This window comes from Rattus norvegicus, chromosome 16 (genome assembly GCF_036323735.1).
Source record: "Rattus norvegicus strain BN/NHsdMcwi chromosome 16, GRCr8, whole genome shotgun sequence".
NCBI lineage: Eukaryota > Metazoa > Chordata > Mammalia > Rodentia > Muridae > Rattus > Rattus norvegicus.
In genome coordinates this window covers 84,418,019-84,436,297 of record NC_086034.1, presented here as the reverse complement: position 1 = coordinate 84,436,297, position 18,279 = coordinate 84,418,019, and the positions used below count along the sequence as shown (strand labels likewise).

At 50.2% G+C, this 18,279-nt stretch overlaps 1 protein-coding gene across 11 annotated transcripts in view; it reads left to right on the top strand.

Moving 5' to 3' along the window:
* Positions 1–18,279, top strand: part of Arhgef7 (Rho guanine nucleotide exchange factor 7) — a 111,637-nt gene that overhangs the window by 48,462 nt on the left and 44,896 nt on the right. For 8 of the 11 annotated variants that reach the window (NM_001113522.2, NM_001113521.2, XM_063274984.1 and 5 more), the window contains 3 exon segments: positions 5,707–5,791; positions 7,139–7,269; positions 10,371–10,572. In NM_001113522.2, the coding sequence (NP_001106994.2) occupies positions 5,707–5,791; positions 7,139–7,269; positions 10,371–10,572 (418 nt within the window). 11 annotated transcript variants of the gene reach the window in all.

Sequence of the window (18,279 nt, the reverse complement as noted above, 5' to 3'; positions counted from 1 at the left end):
TTGTGGTTCTTGATATCACATGGCTTCGTGGGACTGTTCCCAACTCCGTTAGTATTTTAAGAATCCATCTGCTTCCCCCAGTAGTCTTCTAAAATCTGATGCCTACTGCTTGCAGCCCCTCCCTGCTCCCTCCTGCCCGACTCCCTCCCTCCCCCACTTAGCTCACTTCTCACTTGAGTGTGCTGGAGGAGGAAGGAGAGGTGTTTGCAGTCTTTACTTGCTGTTAGTTTGGTTGTTAATGCAATGCTCTTACTGCCTTGTAGAGCTGTAGATGGTGTCAGTTCCCTTGGGTTTAGCCCAGGCAGGTGTTCATGTCTCTGTTCAGGTTCTGCTGTGGTTGGGTTTAGGTCTAGTGATAGGCAGGCTGTGCCTTGCCAAGTAGAGGTAAAGACTGAGAGCCAGCTGTGTGGGTGCCTGTGTGGCTGCAGTCTCCTGGTGTCTGAAGCATCGCACTCCTCTCCTTTACTGTTCCGGGCAGAGTTCAAGGAGTCTGAGTCAGATTTTATTTCCCCTGTGTGTAAGACGGTTTGAACAGGAAGGTCTAGGCTGTGCATGCACTGGTGTGACATTTATCCTCAGCAAGTTTATTTCCACTCTGCCTTGACTGGATGCTGTCACTGCCCTAGCTGTGCTTTATGAAGGTTTCTTCTAGGCTTGGGAAGGGTGCAAAGCCAGCAAAGTGTAGATGAGTCCTCTCTGCTATGGTGTTTGCATGTTGACTTGTTGATGAAGTAGATCCACAAACGGAGTAAGAGTTGATTCTTATCTTAAAGGGAAGTAGCTTGTTTAGGGGCGTCTTAGGTGAAAGTGTTGTGATTGCTAAAGCCCTGTGAAGCCCTATTTTTATCCCTGAGGAGCAGTAGGTGGAGTTGAGTTCAGAATCTGCAGGAGCAGGGATGGATGTCACGGATTAGTGTGGACATTTGCAGTGCGCTTTAAATAGCGCACTCACTTACCATTCACCATCAGTCATTCTTGTTCTGAAATCAGACACTACTTGACAATATGATGGGACAAGAATGTATTTTTAAACCTTGCAAGCAACACTCCAGAAATATCTGCCAAGACTCATGATGTGTGTGTGTGTAAGTGTGAGAAAATATAGCTTCCTCATAAAACCCTTGTAGTGGAACTGGTTGATGTCAAGGTGTTGGGGTAGTGTCCTGTAACAGGGTCTTCCTTCCTATTGAGATGGTGGGGGGAGAGGCTCCTCTCCCTGGCACTTTCTAGGTGTAGCCAGATAATGACACCATTTCGTCATTAGGTCTGAGTCACTGCTTTGTTTGCTTTTAGTTCAGTATCTCAAGGTGCATTGCATCAGTTTCGTGGCCAGTGGTGTTTATGTTTGTGTGGTCAGGATATCCGCGCACGACAGTCTGGACGGGCTCTGTTTGCATGTGCTGCTGCTGCTGCTGCTGCTGCTGAATCTTCTGAATTCTAAATTATATGCTGTGTGTAGGTGTTGGCTCCTTTATGGCTCTCCTTCCTCTGTCTAGCTTGGCTCGTATCTTGGTAGTCTTGAGGCACTGTTGTCCCTCAAGAAGAAGGAGGAATGTCCTCTTGTCTGCTGGTGTGGACGTCACTGGTGACTCCTAATAAATACATGGCACAATGGCTTCCAAAGGCGGCCCTGGCTTCCTGTTGCTTGCACCAGGGAGCTTTATGGTTGCAGTGAGGACACAGGGAGTCCAGGCTTCCTCGCTTGCTCCCTTGCAGTGGTGTTCCCTTGTGACCCACATTCATGCAGCAAGCTGCTTCTGGAAGCTGACAGATGTGACACTGTGGGGCTCTGCTCTTCATGCCCTGAGTGTAGAGAGTGGCTGTGGGCACGTGTGCTTCCTCAGCTGCCCAGGGCTGACACCGTGGAGAGGCTCAGTATAGGCCAGGGTAGAAGAGTCCACCTGGGTTGTTTGTCCTCTTCTGCCTCACAATCTGTCACCTACTGAAGGACACAGTGGGGTCCTCTGGGTAGGAATGCTCCTCACAGCAGATTAGTATCCTCTGAATGTCTGTGAAGCCTTAGCTGCCAACACTATATAAGTACTGTGTTTTAGATTTGCGGTGGAAGGGGACCCTTGTTTGACAAGCACTTACTCAAAATCACCTTTATTTTGAGTCACAGCGTCTTGAGAGTAGGAGACACTATGTTAAAGTTCTTTTGATCTAGGTGGTCTGATGTTTCTGAAAGTTTTTTTTGTGTTTGGAGTTGGAAGGTCTCACCTTGCTGACTGACACTGCTTGTGTACACCCCCTCCCCCACCCCCGTCTTTAAGCAGAGGCTTCTCTGACCACTTCTGGCTGTAGTAGTTGTCCTGATAGGAAAGTTCTGGGTAAGATTGGTTTTTAGCAACTATGCTAGGTAGGCTTTTGTTTGTCCTTCTGTTCTTTTGATTGAGACAATGTTACAGTTTGTTCAGAACTGTAACATTGTATCCGGGGCCACAGGTGACCAGGTACCTTCGTGCCCGCTCACAGGATCACCTTGATGGTGACAATTTGTTAGGCAGACACTGGGCAGTTGATACCAAATTTTTCCTGTTTCATGTATTTGTAAAAGAGCTAAGCCTGACACTGCATTTGCATACCATTAACAACCATAAAATAAGGAGTATGCCCAGGCAGAGTACTTTAGAGATATAGAAGAAGGTGTGGCAGGAAGTGGCATTGTAGAGTCTTCGGTGGCTTGAGGAGCCATGGTCCCAGGCTTCTGCTACTCCTGGATAGAAGGACCGTCATGGTAGGAGATGGGCAGGCAGACCTTCCTGAAGCAGATGTACCTCTGGTCTGCATGGCAACAGTGGCCTACTCCTTCCGAGTACTGTAAAAGCCAACCTCCCCGCCAGCCTGGGGGGTTGGCTTCTTGGTGAAGCCCAGAGTGTGTCTAAGGTGTGCATTCTGTCCTAGACACCTCATGGCTCTGGGCGCAGTTTCCACGTGTCACTGACTGGCTTGTGAGAGGTGTTTCAGGGAAGCTCCAGGGCCTCTCTCCTAGTTCCTTTGGCACGAACACTCTTTGCATTAAAGGACTTTTGCTTTTTGTTGTCTAGATTGCTGTTTGGGAAAGTAATCTGTTCTGCTCCCTGGAAAAGCAGTCCTGTCTGAACGCTCTCAGGCTTAGAGTGTGCCTTCTGGTTTGTCTCATCTCATTGTTGGGTTTCCTGAGCAGGAAGGTAGTGAGCGGTGGGCCCACTGAGTTCTGACATCATGCCGAAGCCCATTCATTGGCAGCAGATGCAGTCAGTCAGGTGCTCTGTGGCATCCGGGTAGGAGAGCTATATAGTCCGGGAATGACAGGAAGCTCCCATGTTTCACATCCTGTTGTTCTGGGGTTTGCGACTTGCTGTCTTGCCATAATGAAGGTGAGTGGACGTTTGTGTCTGTTTCTTGGGGAGTATGCTGCAGCCATAATGAAGGAGAGTGGACGTTTGTGTCTGTTTCTTGGGGAGTATGCTGCAGCTTGAATTTCCCGGGCGCAGGGCTAGAGCAGAGCTGAAGGGTGCTCACCAGTGCCACATGTAAAACTAAGGGAGCTTCACATTTGCAGGAGGAAACAGGCCTAGGCAGCACAATCTCACTCTTTAAAAGATATAACTTAACCCATATGTGACCCTTAAAAACTGGAGCCTGGAGGTGAGCTTGGAGTTCCCATTTGGGCTGGCATTCTGTCAGGCACAGGTGTTACAGCCTGAGCATCAAACCGTAGCCATGAAAGTTCTGAGGGCTCTGTGGGAGGGTCAGAGAAAGACTGTCCCGAGGAGACCTTGGGGCAGACATCACTTTAGCCTGTAGGGCTTTATGCTTTGTTTGGTTCTTGGAGCTTTCAGCAACATCTGTTTTTGAACTGCTCTGACTCTCAGCCTCTTTCTTCCGATACATCTGACTCTGGATGGGTGACCCACAGATCCCTTCAGTCCTGGTCCAGTATACATAACTAGGCAGTGTGAGATGTGTGGTCTGGCCAGCCTCCTTGGGCTGGACGCTCTAGGGAGGAACGCACATCAACACTGGCCCTTGAAGTTTTCCTAGTGATAAATGTACTTGGGGGATTTCTGGGAGCTCAGTGAGGCTCAGGCACGCTCCTTCAGGAAGGAAGATGAGTAAGGCTCAGCAGGAAGGGGGGAGGGTGTGGGAAGGCAGGAAGGGGCGGAGGAGGGAGTTCCTGGCACTGTCTGAGAAAGGCTGCAGAAGGAGGGAGGAGGGCAGAGGTGCAGGGCCAGCCCATAGGTGCTTATCCCAGGGCAGAGTCAAGAGAGAAACAACATGGTATACATTTTGGTATCTTAAGCTTTTTTTCCCTATACTTTGCACCAGTGAGGTTTTTCAAGGATACAATATTAAATGATTTGGCTATCAAACTTAATTTGTATAAGAATTGTGTTTCAGCATATCTGTAAGCAGGCACTTGCGTGCACACACTCCTTAAAACAAAAGCCTGATGTGTTCAACCGGGTGATCTTTTGTACATTTTCTCTCCTAGGTTTAGGTGGGTGGTACATCCACATAACACACAAGTGCTCATACACTGGTACACACACACACACAAGCTCACACAGTGGTACACATACACAAATGCTCACACACTGGTACACATACACAAATGCTCACACACTGGTACACATATACAAATGCTCACACACTGGTACACATGCACATATGTCTATACACTGGTACACATGCACATATGTCTATACACTGGTACACATGCACATATGTCTACACACTGGTACACATACACAAATGCTCACACACTGGTACACATATACAAATGCTCACACACTGGTACACATATACAAATGCTCACACACTGGTACACATACACAAATGCTCACACACTGGTACACATACACAAATGCTCACACACTGGTACACATACACAAATGCTCACACACTGGTACACATGCACATATGTCTACACACTGGTACACATACACAAATGCTCACACATTGATATGCATACACATATGTTCATACACTGATACACATGCACATATATTCACACACTGATACACATGCACAAATGCTCACACACTGGTACACATACACTATGTTCACACATTTGGTTTTCAGATGTCTTATACCCAGGCTAACTCATGTGTTTTCTCTCCTGTCTTAATCTCGTGCTGTGACTGACTTGAGGTCATAGTGGTTAGGGAGCTCTGGATCAGTGTGCGCTGCTTACAGTCTGAGTTCTTCAGAACTCTGTGCAGAGGCCTTTCCTCTGTCTCTCTTCTGGGATTCACTTTATCTCCCAACTGTTCTCTGTGCTTTCCTGTGTCTGCATGTGCCTTGTGTGCAATGGGGTGCATTTACTTTACCATCCTTCCATGCTAGAGGAGAACATCCTTGGCATGTCCATGGCCTTTTATAGTCTTTTTAAGGAGGGAGATTACAAGCCAGTGTGAACCTTTACTGGTACTTTTAACTGTTGACTCCTGGCTCACATCCTGGCTTTTGCCTACCTGGGTAGAAAAGGGAGCAGAGTTGTGTTTGGAGCTCTCCCAAGGGCTTGATACCCCATAAGGAATGCCTCACAAGGGAATTCCAATGGGCTCCTTTTTCAGGGAACTTCCGGGAGGCTGTGCTGTCTCTTGGGTGTTTCAGACCATGTGTGCTGACCATGTGAAACCTCATATTGTTGGGAGAGTTTTGTTTATTCTGTGCTAGCATAGAACTTGGTACTAATTTTCTTGTTTTATCTTCTTTCAGACTTTTGATGCAAATGATTTGTATCAGGGGCAGAACTTTAACAAGGTCCTCAGCTCCTTGGTGACACTAAATAAAGTGACAGCAGGTAAGACTCTTAAGTGTCCTCAAGGTGAGGATGTGAAGGTTCATGTCTTTGGTTTTCTGACCTCAAGGTAAATGAGCATTACTGCATCGAGAGAGAGGCTCCTTTGGCATTGCCCCCTTTGCTGATGCTGTTCTGTGAGTCTGGGGTTGTGAGTGCACCAATCCCCGGTGCAGGGAGCCTTCAACACGCTGACTGCCCTTTACCTGAGCCCCACATCTCCTGCCTTCTGACTTGAGAGCAGGAGTGGGGGCTGTTGGTTCAGAACACTGGGGTGTGCCACTGCTGGAGTGTGGCTGTGTCTTCATGGTACAGGGTTAAGATTTAGAGGATGTAGTAGGTTCCCACTCCTCACCACTCACTATGGTGGTGTCTTAGTCAGGGTTTCTATTCCTGCACAAACATCATGACCAAGAAGCAAGCTGGGGAGGAAAGGGTTTATTCAGCTTACACTTCCACATCGATGTTCATCACCAAAGGAAGTCAGGACTGGAACTCAAGCAGGTCAGGAAGCAGGAGCTGATGCAGAGGCCATGGAGGGATGTTACTTACTGGCTTGCTTCCCCTGGCTTGCTCAGCTTGCTCTCTTATAGAAACCAAGACCACCAGCCCGGGGATGGCACCACCCACAAGGTGCTGGGTCCTCCCCCCTTGATCGCTGATTGAGAAAATGCCTTACAGCTGGGTCTCATGGAGGCATTTCCTCAAGGGAGGCTCCTTCCTCTGTGATGATTCCAGTTGTGTGAGGTTGACACACAAAACCAGCCAGTACAGTTGGTTTGCAAGCTCCTTGTTTAGTGTGACCTTGAGTCCCACCATGACTGGTCAGTGGTGGGCTGGACTCTGGTAGGCTCTGCCAGCTGCTTCTGTGTGTGCTGTTGCACCTGACACAGTCTCAGTGCTGTTGGTCTTCAGAAAGTACTAGCTTACCATTATATGACCCGTGGCTGTCCATCCCTGCCTCCGTGCCGAGGCATGCGGTCTTGGATAAGGGCATGTGTGCTGTGTGCTGTGTGCTGTGTGCTGTGTGCTGGAGACTTGAGTGCCTGGCCGTTCCCTGCTGAGCAGTTACTGCTCTCCAGATGAAGAGCCCGTTTCTCTAGAACGGTTTGCTAACTGTTGAGGACTGCTCTAGAGAACCAGTGAGTCGTCTCCACATTGTTCCTGGAGAGCTGATTGGGGAATGAATACATCATTTGTGGAGTAGAAGAATCTGCTCTTTGTTACGTGTAAATGGCTGGCTTTGTTATGGTGTGTCCCTCCATCCTGGCCCAGTGTTAGACCCAGCGGGTTGAGGGCGCGTGGTACTCGGGGTCTTCAGCATTTTCTCTGTGTGCATCACCTTTTCAGACATTGGACTAGGAAGTGATTCTGTGTGTGCCCGGCCCTCGTCACATAGGATAAAGTCTTTTGATTCCCTGGGATCCCAGTCTTCACACAGTAGGACTTCAAAATTGCTGCAGAGCCAGTACCGAAGCTTGGTAAGTAAGATGTCTTATTATTTGATTCAACGGCATTTTGGGCACGAGGGTCTGCAAAAGAGCTTGGGAGGATGCTTGAGCCTGTGCAGACGGAATGTGGAACACCGTGGGGTCCTGGCATTGCTGGGTGGCTCCTGCTGTGTGTGGTAGCACATGCTTTTCTCTGGATTCCCTGATACTGGGCCGAGTGCTTCTGGACACTTGTTTGTTTGGGTTTATCTCGAGGGCTGCAGCTGCTCACGTAGAGCGGTGAGTGCTTTGACGTCCAGCCCTCAGGCAGTCACAAGCCACTGTGCACGAGAGTTGGAGAATAAACAGCACACACATGCCCAAGCCCGGCTACACGAGGGATGATGCAGGAGCCTGCCGCCCGGAGAGCAGGGGTGCTGCCGGGAGAGCAGGTGGGGCAGGCACTGCACTGAGGACCACATCGCTTGCTCAGGAACGCTCAGGGTGTTTACCTGGGTCCCTGCCTCTGTTTTTAACATTCCTGTGAAGCCACCGGACCCTCAGTCCGTTAGCAAACCTACAACTTCCTTTGAGAGTGAGAGCACGTGGAAAACCGAGGTCCTGTTAAGTCTCTGGAAGGACTTGCTCATCTGACTTACAGCAGGAAGCTTCCAGTTTCATGGAGACTCTTGGGGTATCAGGACTGCCATCCCACTGGCTGGAAAGATTGCATGATGGGGACACCTGTTAATGGGTGCAACTCCCTTAGAGCAGAAGACTAAAGGTAGCTCTTCCTCTGCCTAAAGCCTGCCCCCTAAGTCTTCCTCAGTCAGCTCTGGCTGCCCTGGACCTGAGAATGGCGACACCCCCTCCCTTTCCCCTCCCCTTCCTCCCGCTCCCCTTCCCTCCCTCCCCCTCCTCGGAGGAAAACTTGTGAGTAAAAGCTAGAGTGTGGAGGAAGCCAGGGAGGCTGACAGCAGGTATATGGGGGAGATTGCAGCCCCTAACCTGTCCCAGTGCTGCTGGTGGGGATGGCAGCCCTCGTTCCCCAAGAGGAGATACAAAACGTCTCAGAAAAAGAAGACCCACCATTGTCATGGTGAAAGGGACAACAGGTGTTTCTTGCTCAGAATCTAAGTGTGGATTTCTGACATGTTCCCTCTTATGCTTTTAAAAGCCAGTTTATTCTGTGTAGGCTCCTCTCAGCATTGGCTGTGCGTGTGCTGTGGGTCTCCCTACGTGCAAGATGCACTATTGTGCTTTGTCTTTTGAACTCTACTGATGCTGTTGAATGTCTGGGTCTGAGTGTCCGTCCACTGATACCTAAGTGTGGCTGTCCTCAGTTTGGCTCTCAGCATTGGCAGGGTTAGTGTGAGCATAGCTCCCAATGTTTCCTCATCTCTGGGAGGAATGACTAGATTGTAATGATATTTTCTCCTTGGAGCTGGGGACCCTAGACTCCGGTGTTTCCCTAACACTGCTCTGGTAACAGTCTCCAAGTTGACAAGCTGGGCTGTAGGAAATTATGCCAAAGCCTCTCACAATGTTTTATTAGTACAGCATCCGTGGAAGATGGCCAAGCTGCTTCAGTGCGTTAGATTTCATCCCCCTGGGCCGTTTTCAGACCACTTGGGACATCCGAGAGTCAAATGCTCTTTCTGCTCTGTCTGCTTCCTTTCGTCTGGAGTTGCTCATCACTGATCGTCATCCATGAGCACCCTTTTCTGTTTGTCAAGAGTTTCCTGAATGGAATGAAGTCTGCTGTGCAATGGGGGACATCTTCTGTTGTGTCTTTGACACTGTGGCAAGGGTTCCTGCGAAGTCCTGTGTCAGTCTGCTGTCCGGGTGGGTGGAGGGCCAGAAAACACCAGTGTGCTCACCTGGGGCCACCTGCTGCTATTCAGTGGGGAGGTGACCAGGAGTCCTGGCCTTGGCTCATCCCAAGATGCAGGTAAAACCAGCCCACAGTGTAGTAGACGGTGTATGCTATCTGGTCCTAGAAATGTAGATGCAGAGTTTGTGGATTGACTGTTTCTGTGGTGGTGGGGAGAGGCCGGTCTAGGATTTTGTCGCTTTGGTCCCTTGATGGTAGGTTTATATTTCTCAGCCTCTCCAGCGCCTCACCAACCTGGGTGAAGAAGAGGTGATTGCTTTACCCCATCCCCACCCCCACCCCTGCTAACCGGACCTTCTCTGTTCAGAGACCTGCAAGTGCAGTCTCTGAGCACTGCACTATCCAGGATGTGAGGTGTTACTTCTCTGTTACTGTGTCCAGAGTAAATGCTTGTTAGAATCTTAGCGCATAGGTGCGAGTCTGATGAAATAAGGGTCTTTGTCTTGATGGGCATGTCACTTGGGGTAAGTTTGTACAACTGTTTTGGAGATCAGTTTAGAAATATCGTTAAAGTTTAAATGTTTTATGAATGTTCCAGTACTAGAATTTAACATAAAGACTTACATTTGCAATGAGAAATGGATGTATGAATATTTTTAACGGAGCCATTTGTAAGATACAAGAAACACTGTGTGGAGTACACAGACAAACACTGGGAATAACCTAAACACTAGTGGCTCAAGTGGACACTGTTGGAGGCTTGCCCACAGTGTAGAGATTAGTTTTCAAGGTAGAGATAGTCAAAGTGATGAGAGAGGGAGGGAGGGAGGAGGGGAGGGAGGGAGTGAGTGCAAGAGGTCTATGCCCGCCTGCTGCCTGCCTGCCCGCCTGCCTGCTGCCTGCCTGCCCGCCTGCCTGCTGCCTGCCTGCAGGAGTGGTAGTATAGGGTCTCTTCCTTCCTGGACTGCTGCAGTCTGACAGGTCAAGGTGTGCAGGGAGACCAGGAGCTTTAAGCATCTTAAAGACACGTTCCTGCTGCTCGCTTATTTTTGAGGTAGGGTCTTACTCTGCAGCGCTGGCTGTCCTGGAACTCCGATGCACCTGCCTCAGCTCTGCCCCAGCTCTGCCCCAGCTCTGCCCTGTCTCGTTGTGCTGGGATTAAAGGCGTGCACCCCCATGCCTGGTGCTTTCCTGCTGATGGAATTTGGAGCATTTATATGAATGTGTTGGCCATCTATGACGGTAAAGTGTAACTTTTATAGGAAAGTAAACTACACTTGATGGAAATTTTTCTCGCTCCTTCCCACCTGTCTTCTAGGACATGACTGATAACGCCAACAGCCAACTGGTAGTACGAGCCAAGTTTAACTTCCAGCAGACCAATGAAGATGAGCTCTCCTTCTCGAAGGGTGACGTCATCCATGTCACTCGAGTGGAGGAAGGAGGCTGGTGGGAAGGCACACACAATGGCAGGACCGGCTGGTTCCCCAGCAACTACGTACGAGAGATCAAGCCAAGTGGTGAGTGGCTAAACCTGACTGTGAGAGAAGCCAAAGACGTGAATGTTCTTGAGTGCCTGTTCTCCATTAAGTGCAGAGAAAGCATCTGGTCTTCAATGGTGTCTTCAGTTCTGTTTCTTAGGATGCTTGATAAAGCCCCCATAATTATAAACTGGCTTTGCATTAGATCATGGCATTTCCCAGATTTTTTCCAAAGAAAAACCTCTTAGGTCTATTAATTATTGTCTCTTGCTTTTTGAGACAGAGTCTATGGACATGATGTCCAGGTAATCTTGGAACTCCTGAGCTCAAGTGATTCTCCTGCCTCAGCCTTTTGAGTCACCAGGTTCACAGGTTTGTGCTTCTGCAGCCCCCACTGCTTGCTTTTGTTGTCACCAGTCTGCGTTGTTTTAACTGGTGTGGTGCTTTCTAATGGCCTGCACCAGGCTGTGTTTTATTACTGCCAGTTGGTCACAGGCAGGTAATTTCTGCCATTTTCTTTTTCTATGAAAATGTATTGATTTTCTTGTTCCCTGTTATCGACAATGTGTTCATGACAAATCTTTCAGGAGCAATAGCAGCTTTCAGCCGGCTTCCATTGCTGCTTAGCTGTGGTTTGTGTCTTGGAGTTGAACGCCCTCTGGAGCTAATGGTTTAATTGCATACTTGTCATCAGTGCAAGGCTGGGAAAGTCCTGGAGTTCAGCGGCTTGGGCAGCAGTACCGAGTCTCGTTGTTCCTGAGCCTCAGGGCTGTCCTTCCTGATACAGGCATTCCTTGCTTATTCTCTCGTAGCAGGCCACTGCTTATGTCAGGAAGAAGCCTAGGAAAGACGGCTACTCATTTTCAAGGGCTGTACAGCACGCGTGCGATCTTGTTTCTTGTTACACTTGGTTAAGATTTTCTTGTTAAAATGCAAAACAAGTAAACAGATGTCATAAGTGAGAGTCATCCACGCTGTAAGCAGGGTCCCTTGGGAGGAGAGACCTGCTCAGGCGAGGTAGTCGTTCAGCCTGGTTCGCCTTGAGTCATGTGGCCGTCTCTGCAGTCTCTAGTTTGAACTGCTTCTACACTCCTGTCGCAGGAGTGTCTCGTGACATTTTTTACTTCTCAGATTTTCTTCTTGCAGAATTTTTAGTTTACCTAGCATAAGAAATGCCAGTACGTGGGCATGGAGGTCCCAGAGTCTTCGTCACATGTCTTCTGGAAATATTTGACATAGATATAAATTTAGTGGTGTCTCTTGGCAGCGTGCCCTAGAGGGTTCCTTGTATGTGAGGTTACTGTTGCACTTTGGGTGTGGGGAGGGGAAGGAGTGCGCTTCAGGAAGGGCCAGTGTGCTGTGTAAGTGCCAACTCCTTCGCTCTGCCCTCCGTCCTTACACGTACATCTTCTGGGCACTGAGGATGAGGCTCTGTGCTGGAGCACATACCTAATGTGTGACCGCTGGGTTTGACCCACAGTCACCCTCTTCAGGAGTACTCTTCTTCAGGGAGGCAAGATGAATTCATAGTTTTTGTGCCAAAAACCTACAGGTTCTTTTTTTCCTTTTTTTTTTTTAAATATAAGAAATACCACAGTTTTGTATATTAGTGCTATGCTGAATGTTCTCTACTTGACAATAAGACAGGAGAGTAGCCTCGTTTGGGAATAGCTCCTGCATACAGTATTCTCTTAGTATGAGTTGATTGTAAGAAAAGTTAAGCCAGTCTGATTCCAAATATTGGTAGTTCAGGCAGAATGGTGTGAAAACACATTATAAAAAACATTTCAACAACGTCTTTGTAGCCAGTAGTTGAATCTCAGAGTTAAACAGTCACATTTTGGTATTGTATTTTCCAGTAGTTTACTTGGTGTTGTAATTATGGGATTGGATTCCTTTTGTAATTTATAGTTATTGCTTAGTGTTCTGAGCACAAAGCTGTCAGTTTGAAAGTCCCCCTGCCTGAAGCTCATGAGGGCCATTCCTCACTAAACAAAAGCCTGAGTCCATTTCCTCAGCTGAACCTTTTTCTTTTGTATCCTGTTTTGGATTGATTTACAGCTTTTGTGCAAACAAAAAAGCCAAAGGCTACTTCTGAAAGAAGTTTTCTCCCTCACCCTCAGCTCTTCTGCCTCTCTGGGAAAGGATGCCAACCACCGACTGTCTCCTGGTGTGGGAGGCGCCCACGCCTGGCTTGTTTTCAGTAGTTTCTCTTTGAACCCAGGTCACACTGATCAAGACCAAAAGTAAAGGACTGTTGTGCTGTGTTCTAACCATAGTCCATCAGAGAAAACTTAGGGCAGGATCTCAAACAGGGAAGGAACCTGGAGGCCACGGAGGGGTCCGCTTACTCAGCAGATGGAGGTTTCTTTAATGAGAACTTCTTCCAGAGGCTTTAGCTTGTGTCAGGTTGACCAACTTTCTAGCACACGCCTGTTCAGGAGTCTGCAAGAATCTTTAATTGTCAGGACATAGTGTCTGTAGCTTCTGGTACATACAGTGCCCCAGAGTACAGTGTCACAGAGCACAGTGCCCCAGAGTACAGTGCCCCAGAGCACAGTGTCACAGAGTACAGTGCCCCAGAGTACAGTGCCCCAGAGTACAGTGCCCCAGAGCACAGTGTCCCAGAGTACAGTGTCACAGAGCACAGTGCCCCAGAGTACAGTGCCCCAGAGTACAGTGCCCCAGAGTACAGTGCCCCAGAGCACAGTGTCCCAGAGTACAGTGTCACAGAGCACAGTGCCCCAGAGTACAGTGTCACAGAGTACAGTGCCCCAGAGCACAGTGCCCCAGAGTACAGTGTCCCAGAGTACAGTGTCAGAGTACAGTGCCCAAGAGTACAGTGCCCCAGAGTACAGTGCCCCAGAGCACAGTGCCCCAGAGTACAGTGCCCCAGAGTACAGTGCCCCAGAGTACAGTGCCCCAGAGTACAGTGTCCCAGAGCACAGTGCCCCAGAGCACAGTGCCCCAGAGTACAGTGTCACAGAGTACAGTGTCACACAGTACAGTGCCCAAGAGTACAGTGCCCAAGAGTACAGTGCCCCAGAGTACAGTGTCCCAGAGTACAGTGCCCCAGAGTACAGTGTCACAGAGCACAGTGCCCCAGAGTACAGTGTCACAGAGTACAGTGTCCCAGAGTACAGTGCCCCAGAGTACAGTGTCCCAGAGCACAGTGCCCCAGAGTACAGTGCCCCAGAGTACAGTGTCCCAGAGTACAGTGCCCCAGAGTACAGTGTCCCAGAGCACAGTGCCCCAGAGTACAGTGCCCCAGAGCACAGTGCCCCAGAGCACAGTGCCCCAGAGTACAGTGTCACAGAGTACAGTGCCCCAGAGTACAGTGTCACAGAGTACAGTGCCCCAGAGTACAGTGCCCCAGAGTACAGTGTCCCAGAGTACAGTGCCCCAGAGTACAGTGTCACAGAGTACAGTGTCACACAGTACAGTGTCCCAGAGCACAGTGCTCCAGAGCACAGTGTCACAGAGTACAGTGCCCCAGAGTACAGTGTCACACAGCACAGTGCCCCAGAGTACAGTGCCCCAGAGTACAGTGTCCCAGAGCACAGTGCCCCAGAGCACAGTGCCCCAGAGTACAGTGTCACAGAGCACAGTGCCCCAGAGTACAGTGCCCCAGAGTACAGTGTCCCAGAGTACAGTGTCACACAGTACAGTGCCCAAGAGTACAGTGCCCCAGAGTACAGTGTCCCAGAGCACAGTGCCCCAGAGTACAGTGTCACAGAGTACAGTGTCACACAGTACAGTGCCCAAGAGTACAGTGCCCAAGAGTACAGTGCCCAAGAGTACAGTGTCCCAGAGTACAGTGCCCCAGAGTACAGTGTCCCAGAGCACAGTGCCCCAGAGTACAGTGCCCCAGAGTACAGTGTCCCAGAGTACAGTGCCCCAGAGTACAGTGTCCCAGAGCACAGTGCCCCAGAGCACAGTGCCCCAGAGTACAGTGCCCCAGAGCACAGTGCCCCAGAGTACAGTGTCACAGAGTACAGTGTCACACAGTACAGTGCCCAAGAGTACAGTGCCCAAGAGTACAGTGCCCCAGAGTACAGTGTCCCAGAGTACAGTGCCCCAGAGTACAGTGCCCCAGAGTACAGTGCCCCAGAGCACAGTGCCCCAGAGTACAGTGTCACAGAGTACAGTGTCACACAGTACAGTGCCCAAGAGTACAGTGCCCAAGAGTACAGTGCCCCAGAGTACAGTGTCCCAGAGTACAGTGCCCCAGAGTACAGTGTCCCAGAGCACAGTGCCCCAGAGTACAGTGCCCCAGAGTACAGTGTCACAGAGTACAGTGCCCCAGAGTACAGTGTCCCAGAGCACAGTGCCCCAGAGCACAGTGCCCCAGAGTACAGTGCCCCAGAGCACAGTGCCCCAGAGCACAGTGCCCCAGAGTACAGTGTCACAGAGTACAGTGCCCCAGAGTACAGTGCCCCAGAGTACAGTGCCCCAGAGTACAGTGCCCCAGAGTACAGTGTCCCAGAGTACAGTGCCCCAGAGTACAGTGTCACAGAGTACAGTGTCACACAGTACAGTGTCCCAGAGCACAGTGCTCCAGAGCACAGTGTCACAGAGTACAGTGCCCCAGAGTACAGTGTCACACAGCACAGTGCCCCAGAGTACAGTGTCCCAGAGTACAGTGCCCCAGAGTACAGTGTCCCAGAGTACAGTGCCCCAGAGTACAGTGTCCCAGAGTACAGTGTCACACAGTACAGTGTCACACAGTACAGTATCCCAGAGTACAGTGTCACAGAGTACAGTGTCATACAGTACAGTGTCCCAGAGTACAGTGCCCCAGAGTACAGTGCCCCAGAGCACAGTGCTCCAGAGCACAGTGTCACAGAGTACAGTGCCCCAGAGCACAGTGTCCCAGAGCACAGTGCCCCAGAGCACAGTGCCCCAGAGTACAGTGTCACAGAGTACAGTGCCCCAGAGTACAGTGCCCCAGAGTACAGTGTCACAGAGTACAGTGTCCCAGAGCACAGTGTCCCAGAGCACAGTGCCCCAGAGCACAGTGCCCCAGAGCACAGTGTCCCAGAGCACAGTGCCCCAGAGCACAGTGCCCCAGAGTACAGTGCCCCAGAGTACAGTGCCCCAGAGTACAGTGCCCCAGAGTACAGTGCCCCAGAGTACAGTGTCCCAGAGTACAGTGCCCCAGAGTACAGTGTCACACAGTACAGTGTCCCAGAGCACAGTGCTCCAGAGCACACTGCTCCAGAGCACAGTGTCACAGAGTACAGTGCCCCAGAGTACAGTGCCCCAGAGTACAGTGCCCCAGAGTACAGTGTCCCAGAGTACAGTGCCCCAGAGTACAGTGCCCCAGAGTACAGTGTCCCAGAGTACAGTGTCACACAGTACAGTGTCACAGAGTACAGTATCCCAGAGTACAGTGCCCCAGAGTACAGTGTCACAGAGTACAGTGCCCCAGAGTACAGTGCCCCAGAGTACAGTGCCCCAGAGTACAGTGTCACAGAGTACAGTGTCACACAGTACAGTGTCCCAGAGCACAGTGCTCCAGAGCACAGTGTCACAGAGTACAGTGCCCCAGAGTACAGTGTCACAGAGTACAGTGTCATACAGTACAGTGTCATAGAGTACAGTGCCCCAGAGTACAGTGCCCCAGAGCACAGTGCTCCAGAGCACAGTGTCACAGAGCACAGTGCCCCAGAGCACAGTGCCCCAGAGCACAGTGCCCCAGAGCACAGTGCCCCAGAGTACAGTGCCCCAGAGTACAGTGCCCCAGAGTACAGTGCCCCAGAGTACAGTGTCACAGAGTACAGTGTCATACAGTACAGTGTCCCAGAGTACAGTGCCCCAGAGTACAGTGCCCCAGAGCACAGTGCTCCAGAGCACAGTGTCACAGAGCACAGTGCCCCAGAGCACAGTGCTCCAGAGCACAGTGTCACAGAGTACAGTGTCACAGAGCACAGTGCTCCAGAGCACAGTGCTCCAGAGTACAGTGCATAGTTGTTGTGCAGCTTTCATGTGCACTGCTTGGGGATGTGTAATGTGTATGGATTTCTACTGTGCATTACCCATACAGGCAGTGTGTGATTAACACATACATCCGTCAGTTCAGGGAGAAGGGAGGAGGGACAGGAGGTTCTGGGGGCCAGTGGTACTGGGTTTGCTGTTGCCGAATGAATGTGGAGGCACAAGTCATGTGTAGTCAGCATCATTCTGTGCTTGTGGCCACAGATGACCATCCTAGGGGCTCTGTGGGCTGCTAAGACACACATCAGTGGTCAGGTGCTTAGAGGTCTAGTGTTAGGTGGCATTTTGTGCAGCTGAGCTGCTTTAAGGGGATTCTGTCCCTGTGTAGTGGGCGTGTGCTCAGTGGCCAGTTGGTAGAAGCATCAAGGCTGCCTTTCATGATTGCTGCCATCAGAAGGCCCTTTTTGCTTATTGTACTGGGTCCAGGATGGGTCTGCCCTTCCCTCTCCCAGGAATGCTGTGAACTCTACTGGCTGGGACTCTCCCTCCGTGTCCTTTCACACATCCATCCCTGCTGATACTGAGTGTGCAGACACTTGTGTTTGGAGTGAGGAGTGGCTCTGTTCTTTTGCTGTAGACCTGCTTGCTTTTAGCAGAGGCTTTGTGAGGTTGGCTGCAGTCTCTGGCCATGGGGGCTCCATGGAAATGGCCTTTGAGAGCTGTTAGTAAGATGTGTTAGGGCACATGGTCACAGACTTCCCATCCACCTGTGCTCTGTAGCACTCCTCAGAGGGAGAAGACAGCCAACCTGCTGTGGTTCTTGTTCCTTAACAGTATAGCCTGAAACTTCATTCTGAAGAACTTTCTCTTGGTTCTTGTAGTAAATACTGAATTTTATTGACTAGGTGATGCCTTCTGAGGTTTAAATAAAAGAAGAGAAGAGAATTTAGAAGTTGTTTGCTTTGCTGTTCAGTTTGTAGGCTCTGTGCTGCTCCATGCGCTCACACACAGCTGTGCTGTCTTTGAAGGTTCAGGATCAGAGGCTGCATGTTACCACTTTGTGTCCTCGCCCCAAACTCCAGGTTTTCCAGGAGTTTAAATCACTGCTACCATGGACACAAGGAGTCTCACAGCTGAGACTCCCAGTCTATGTCTGAGTCTGCAGGCGGAAAGAACAAGTCTCTGCCAGAAGTCCCGGGGCTCCCCTTTGTTGTTTACGTACACATAGGAAGTGATTCGCTTCTCTTGGGTGGGTTTCCGTCCTGTAGATCGAGCTCCTTCAACTAGAGGACACCCGCTTTGTTGTTTCTTTCCACTATTTGGGAAAACTTGACAACGAGGTAGTGCATGTACATTGGGCAAGCAGCCCCATGGTGGGGAGCCTAAAGTCAAAGCTCGCAAGTTCCCTTTGGGCATTTGGGTTACTGTTGTGGTTGAAAAGATACTTGGGGTACCAGGGAGGCAGTTGGTTTTAGGGTCTGTAGCCTGGGAATGTTGGGTCTGGAAATAGTCTTGAGAGCCTGGTGCGATGAGATGGTAGTGGGAAGAGGTGTGGGAGAGAATAAGAGAGCCATCGGAGGATTGGACAGGTGCCTCCTCACACTCAGGGAAAGAACCCTCTGCCTAGTGACCACAGTTCACACAGCAGGATTATTACAGGGCAGCAGTAATCTTAGTGTTTGCGGTGAAAATCCTGACCCGGAGAGTCGATGGAGAGATGGACCTCAGAGCCAGTGTTGGACTGCATGTGCTGTCTGGCTACCCCAAAGAGCCCACAACAGGCAGACCATCCACCACAGCCCATCAACC